This window comes from Gavia stellata, chromosome 28 (assembly GCF_030936135.1).
Source record: "Gavia stellata isolate bGavSte3 chromosome 28, bGavSte3.hap2, whole genome shotgun sequence".
NCBI classification, from domain to species: domain Eukaryota; kingdom Metazoa; phylum Chordata; class Aves; order Gaviiformes; family Gaviidae; genus Gavia; species Gavia stellata.
In genome coordinates, this window is record NC_082621.1 from 5,089,567 (window position 1) to 5,096,582 (window position 7,016).

Below are 7,016 nucleotides of genomic sequence, written 5' to 3' on the forward strand. Positions count from 1 at the left end.
TCCTTTGCTTTAGGGGGGGAAATGTGTGTAAAGCCCCTTTGGCTGTTTAAACCAGCCTGTGCTAAGACCAGACCTTGCCAATGCTTCCATCACCAAACAGAGGTCCCCCAGGGAGGGTTAGGGTGAGACCCTTGAAGAGATGAGGTGTAGGTTGCTTTCTTCTCAGTAGGCATGTTTCCATATAACTCTATGTTCATTCTCTGGCCTTGTCTTCATAAGCATACTCCATACCCACCAAAAAAAGTGCAAAACCTCCTCTTATTTTGACAGGGAAGCGCAGTCTTGGTGGCTGTGTCGAAGCCATGGCGGCTTTCTGCATAAGTCTGGGCTGTGGACCTCAGGCAGCTGCTGCCTTGGGCCTCTCCCAGCCTTGGGCACATTATTGCCTTGTGGAGGCAGCGAGAGATATTCCATATTATGTATTCTTTGGACTCTTGCTGTTATCATCAAAGTGAGATCCAGAGCTCAGATCCTGAGAGATCTTGGAGAAGCATTTTCCAGCTTCTGCTAAGGCTGCCAGAGTCCTAACACTGCCCTGTGGTCTCGGTCTTCAGGAGCTCCCAGTGTCTGTGGGTTGCTGAGGACCCCAGAAAGAGAACAGTCAGGACAGAGAGGGGAATAAAGCCCCAAAGTCCCTTTTTTTTTTTCTTGTCCCAAAGCACACGAGGCCGCTGGTGGCTGATGGGCTGATGCTGTTGTCCTCTTTCTACAGAGAGAATATTCTTGTGCTGGACATATTTTTTGAAGCACTCAACTATGAGACAATTGAGCAGAAGAAGGCCTATGAAGTGGCAGCCTTACTTGGTAAGGAGAGATCAGGGGTGCAGTTTGGAGTCTGTGTGAGCCTGTGCTGGAGTCTGTGTGTGTTTATGAGACAGACAGATGCTATGAGTGGGTGCACAGCTTATGTGCATTGCCTTGAAAATCCCATCAAGGTGCAGACACCTTCCTGGCCAGCACGCTTTCAACCCCGTCTCTTATTTTCCAAGCCGTCCCAGGAGTGTCCCAGGGACCACACCTAGTCCCTGTGTCACCTGTGAAAGGATAACATGAGCTGCTCCATCTCTGCTTGCTGCCAGGGCCCTATTATTTGGAAATGCCAGGGTGGAGTGGGTGATGGATGCTCTCTGTGGTGCCCCTCATGCTGGAAGGGCAGTGTGTGGAGGAGGACAGCTCTTAAAACCACCTACCCATCACCTCTTACATGCTCCAAATCCATCCTCCTTGCCAGCCAGGACCCTGAGCTCTTTGCCTTTGGGTGGTGCCCCGCAGCTTGATGGAGAAGGTGGAGGAGTTGTTGTGTTGCTCAGCCTCAAACTGGGTCAAGGTTTGTGGGTGCCAGCTACAGATTTGGGTGCTTGAGACCCGTTGGGTTTGGGGGTGGAGGTGTTCGGTCAGGAGAAGCAAGCATGCTCTGTGCCCACGCTCAACCTTGCAGCCCCTCCGTGTGCCACCCCAAATCCCTCCTGGGATGCAGGGAGCGATCAGCACCTTCGTTTGAAAGCTGGAGCCGGGCCATCCCGCGGGGCCGGACGCTGCGAGCCTGCCCTGGGATGGGGACACTGTGGAGAGCAGAGCACCCCACATCCCATTGGGTGCCCCCATGTCACCCCGCAGTGGTAGCTCTGCAGAACGTACATGCTGTGAGCCCTTCTGAAGTTGTTGTGGGTTCTCCAAGAGTGCTACAGCGAGGAAGAAGAGGCTGGTGATGAAGCCTCTTTGACACAAGCCTCTATTTGCACGACCTTGCATGACCCTCGTTCCCAGGGCACTGCGGGCTTTGGGCAGAATCTCATCTTCCCCCAGTCCTCAGCCCCTTTTGAACCAGCACTTTGCCCCCAAGCACCTTTTTTCCTCTTTCTTCTGCCTCTGTCTCATGGACACCCACAGCAAAGGTCCCGTAGCCCCTCCACTCACGGGTGCCTTCGCTCTGGGGAGAAGCACAGTTGAACCATGGGTGTTTTGCAGCAAAATCCATGAGATTTGTCTTCCCTGAAGCACACAGTTTGGCATAGCACAGCATCTCATGTCAGATCCCTGGAAGATCTCAGCAGATCCCTGGAAGTCTCCTCTCCCCACAGTGCCTCCTCTGCAGCCCTTCCCCAGCCCTGGGACATCGCAGGACTCGAGCAGAGACAGCCTTGAGATGCTCCCCCAAAAAAGCAGTCCATCTTCCCTCTCCCTTTCCTCTCTTTGGCAGGTTTGGGGTTTTTTCTCAGCTCCAGGGGACGTTATGTAATTCTTCTCCAGCACCTTTCTCCTTCCCCCGCCCAGTTTGGGAATTGGGCTTTGGGATTCCTGGGATGAAACCTGCTGTCTGACTGTGACGGATGGCTTCCTCAGGTGCCCGCGTGCGGTATCGCATCATTAGGCTTGCAGCTGATGGCCTCATTAGCAAGAGAAACGCTTTGGTGGCTGGCAACGTCCTTCCCAGGATGTTTTTCATGGCATTAGAGCTGTTGATGTCTCTGGGGGTCATCCCTTGCATTTCCCCACTCTTCGGGGATGGCAGCACCCAGGGCAGCTGCACCGCGGTTGCATGGGTGCCTCTAAGAGCATTTAGCCCGGGGGTAAAAGCCATCCGCGTGTTGTTCTCTCTCGTAGGTGACATTGGAGGCCAGATGGGGCTATTTATCGGTGCTAGCATCCTCACTATACTAGAGCTCTTCGATTATATATACGAGGTAAGACCCTCACTCTTCGCCTTATTCCTCTGGCGGGGTGTGGGTTTGCCAGCCTTGATGCCAGGCTGGGGTGGTCGCAGACCAGGACCCTCCATGCCCAATGTGCCCATGTGGATTATTAATTTTAATTAATGATACTATATAATTAATGCTCTGCAATAGTGCTATATAGTCGGTCACGGCTATGTAGCGTGGTGCGGAGGTCCCTGCATCAGTGGTGGCTCTCCACGTGGGGGGACTGGCATGCAGCCATGGCATGGCATAGCCAGGTTTGCTTGGCACCCTGCCTCTGCTAACGAGGTTTGCTTCTCGCTTGGGCTAATTAAGCACCACCTTCATGTGGCTGTGCTGCTTCCCACCCTGAAGCTTGCAGTGCCAGGGGTGCTGGCTGGGGACCTGCAGCTGCACCCTCCTGTCCCCATCCCCGGCTGGGCTTCTCCCAGCAGCACACCGTTATCATCTTCTCAGAAAAACTTCTTTAATTAATGCCTGGGTCCCATTCCAGCCGTCAGGTGGGAGAAGCCACGAGGCTGTACCGCTGCCGGGGGGTGAAAAACCCCACTCCCTGGTATCTGCTGTCTGCAGCTCTGCCAGCAGCCCTGGAGCAAGGAGCTTTCTAGGAAGCACCAGGATGAGCTCGAGCGTGGTCCCGTGGCTCCACGGTGGCTGACAGCAGCTGCTCCGGAGAAAAGTGCAACCCTCTTTAATGGGAATTTTTGCAATAAGCAGTCTGGAGGAGACGTTGCTTTCTGGCAGCCCTCACTCCTCCTGCCTTCCAGCAGCAGAGTTATGAGCCTTGTATATTTTTAATCTCTTTTTGCCTAAGCGAGTTCCCCCAGCGAACGCTGATGTCTCAGCCCAGCAGCACAGCTCAGCATCTCCCAGGGGATTTCGGCTTTTCTCTGCCGCGGTGCCAACACAGGCCTTGGTGGTCCCATGCTGTCACAGCCTGCCTGCAGGCACTGTCCCTCCAGCATCCGCTACCACTGCCCCTGCGAGCACAGAGGCAGATTCCAGCTGCTCTCTGCACCATCCTGCCATTTGGACTTTTTCTACCCCATTTTTTCACCTAAATGGGCCACGGTCCATAATAACCCTCCCTGGAGCATCCTCCCCACCAGTCGTTGATTTTCCTTCCCAGTCTTCATCGCCACATTGCAGAAGGCTTCGTGATGGGGGTCAGGCTCATGATTTTTGTTTATAAAAGGGGAAACTGAGGCAGGGAGAGGGGCTGCAGCCATATGCGAGCTGCTGAGAAGCACCCAGTGTGCACCAAGATGACCCCAGGGATCCGAACACGCAAGCGTGTGTCCTGTTTTATAGCAGGAAAGAATGAGTTTATGGCTTGGGATAGTTTCAAGGAGGATGCAGACACCTATGGAGGCAGGCAGCTCCCAGCAAATTTGGCACATCCCAGCCCAAGGTCCTTTGCCCTTGTCCCTGGGAAGGTGCCTCCTGCTCATTCAGCTCATCTACTCATTGCCTGGTGATTTTAACGCAATGGCTTTGGGCCCCCTGCACCCAAATATGCAATGTCTTAGACCTGCGTAGTCCAGTGCTCTCATAGCCCTCGCTCAGCCCCGTATCATGATGGGACCAAGGCTTTTTAATCCCATGGGATGTTGCAGTCAGGGGTCGTTCGTGACTGTTGCATTAATATGTGCCGAGCCAGCTGGGTGCACAGGGATGTCAGGCCACCACGGTCTCTGCTCCAAGCTCACTGGGGCATCTTGAAAAACCTCTTAAATGTTATTAAAGTTGGGATGCTGGCTTTACATTTTAAGACAGTGACTCCCCATCACAGTCGCTTCTGGGCAGCTGTTAGCACTTGGTGGCATTATTCTGCAATAAAATATATTGAAAATTACAAGCATAAAGCTCATAATGGCTTTGGAGTGCAAACAAAAACTGCGCCTCAGTTTATATCTCAGGCTGAATGCACACAATATTTCATTAAAATCGCCTATTCTCGGCTTTCTTCAGGTTCTTTCATAAGAAGGTAATAAGAAACCTTGCAAAGTTTGGATTTTTCTTCTCTGTTTTACTCCTTTGTTTGACATCTGCTTATAAAACTTTGCAAATAGTTTCCTCTTGCTGTTTTGGTTTTTTTTTTAATCTTTTTTTTCTTCTTCTTTTTGGGCAAACGTGGCTCAAGAGAGCATCCTGTCTCCTTGGAGAGGCTGCCCGTGCACACCTGGGGATGCACCAGCAGGTTCACCCAGCTATGCCCTATACGGGACATCTTCGTGGTCACCCATGACAGATATTTAACCCACACCAGCCAGGGAGAAAAGGAATAAAATGTCTTAAATGATGCTTAATCTACATGGTTGATCTAATCTGCTCAGAGTCTCATCAAGGTGGGGTTCAGTGCACCTAAAACTCATTGCGTTTTCAAACAAAGCGTAAACTCTTTGAGATTGCCAGCAGACAGATACAACTATTCTTTTCCGCTGGGTTAGCCGAAATCAGATGAAATATTGACCCTAGACATGGCAGTTTTTGCATCGTTCGCTCAGCGCTATCCTCCTCTTGGTCCTGCCCCAGGGCAGAGTTGTGCTCCTGGGCTCATCGGGGTCCTGAATCCCCACCACGCATCTCGCTTCCTTAGGAACCGACCCAATTTTTTATGTTTTTCACTTTCTTCTTTTTTTTTTCTTTTCCCCCAGTGGAATTTTTTCAGAACAACACTCGCTTTTCAACCTTTCTGGGATTTCCCTTGAAAATATGTTCTTCAGCAGCAGCGGCTGCCAGGGAAATCATGTGGCTGTGAAGGGAAACACTGCGCACATAGCTGACATTTTTCAATAAACCCCCAAATATATTTTAAAAAATTGAGGTTTGGGGGATTTTTTCCCATATGAAAAGCTCAGTTTTGACACATGGGGTGGTTTTCCCGGAAACGTTGTCTCCTTCTCCATATCCTTTGGAGGGTGTCCTCCAAACCCAGCCCCTCTCCTGGGGCTGCGGACCCAGACCCATTGGGTGAGGCTGCCCCATGCCTCGTGGATGCCAACGTGGGCAGGGCAGATGTCTTGCCCGTTCCCACCCACCTTAACCCAACCTCCCTCTTTTGCAGCTGATCAAGGAGAAATTATTAGACCTACTTGGAAAGGAGGAAGAGGAAGGGAGCCATGATGAAAACGTGGTAAGGAGCCCCACTGGGAGAGAGGAGGAAATTTCCCTGCGGTCGGCTCCGTAGGCAGGTGAAGTTGCTGGATATGGATGCAGTGTTCGGCCCCGGCTTGAGTTATTTCCAAAGGATTGATGCTGTGGCTCAGCCAAAGAAAGGAGATGGCGGTTGGGGAGGGACAGGGAGCGTCCAGCAGCCCCGGGGTAACCCTGTCCCCCGCTCTCCGTCCGCAGAGCACTTGCGACCCCATGCCAAATCATTCGGAAACCATCAGCCACACTGTGAACGTGCCGCTGCAGGCCACCCTGGGAACGCTGGAGGAGATCGCCTGCTGACACTGTCCGACCGCTCCACAGTGCCAACACCTAAGGAAGGAAAACTGCACAGGAAAGCAGGGACCGAGCTCAGGTTTGCAACGGGGGCAAAAAAAAAAAATTAAAAAAATATATTAAAAAAAAGGAAGAAAATCGCTATGCATTAAAAAAAAGTAAATATATATATATATTATATATACACTCTGCCAAAACCAAGCGAGAGGCGCCTTGGACTTGACTTGTGTTGTCCTTTCCTGTGGGGGGGTTGTCTTCAAGATGTGAAGGCAGCAGCTCATTTTTGAACTGTACAAAACAAAGAGACCACCACCACCACCAAAAACAAAACCGAAGCCCCGCTATTTCACATACTGCCAAATGTATAAAGCACTTGCATGCCAGTTCTTTTTATGGCGATATATTCCTATCTGTCTTTATAAGCTCTGTTCCTCTTTACAGTCTCTGATTTTCACTACAAGAAGGAACTCGCGGGCCCAGCCATCCCCTGAAATCACCATTACTAACGTCGTAGGCTGAATTAGAATAAAGAAACAAAAAGTCGCAGCTCTTGGATTCTTCTTACGTTCTTGTCCTTCGTGTCAGTCTGTGATGAATCTTAAGCTAAGCCGGGTCCCCCGAGGCCGGGCCACCGCCGGGGCTCCTCAGCGCTACCAGTCACCCCAAGGTGAGCATCCCTGGAGAGGGGCCGGACCGGGTGGCTCTCGGTGGAATGTCCCCCCCGGCTGCTGTGTCGTGCTCCTCCGTCTGCAGTGCCTGGATAGTCCTTCTGCGGCGGGTGGGCACGGGGTGGTGGGTTTCTTTACTTTTTTTTTCTTTTTTTTTAATTTTTATTTTTTTTCCCGTTAATGGATTCTGTGCTTTCTCCTC

General features: G+C 51.5%; 1 protein-coding gene across 1 annotated transcript in view; it reads left to right on the forward strand.

Moving 5' to 3' along the window:
* The window catches only part of LOC104257167 (acid-sensing ion channel 2), a 513,947-nt gene extending 507,164 nt beyond the window's left edge, over nt 1-6,783 (forward strand). The window contains exons 7-11 of the mRNA XM_059830406.1: nt 713-804; nt 2,605-2,684; nt 5,764-5,832; nt 6,051-6,225; nt 6,588-6,783. Coding sequence (XP_059686389.1) covers nt 713-804; nt 2,605-2,684; nt 5,764-5,832; nt 6,051-6,152 — 343 coding nt within the window. The 3' untranslated portion in view covers nt 6,153-6,225; nt 6,588-6,783. The remainder of the gene's footprint in view (nt 1-712; nt 805-2,604; nt 2,685-5,763; nt 5,833-6,050; nt 6,226-6,587) is intronic.
* The last annotated feature ends 233 nt before the right edge of the window (nt 6,784-7,016 follow it).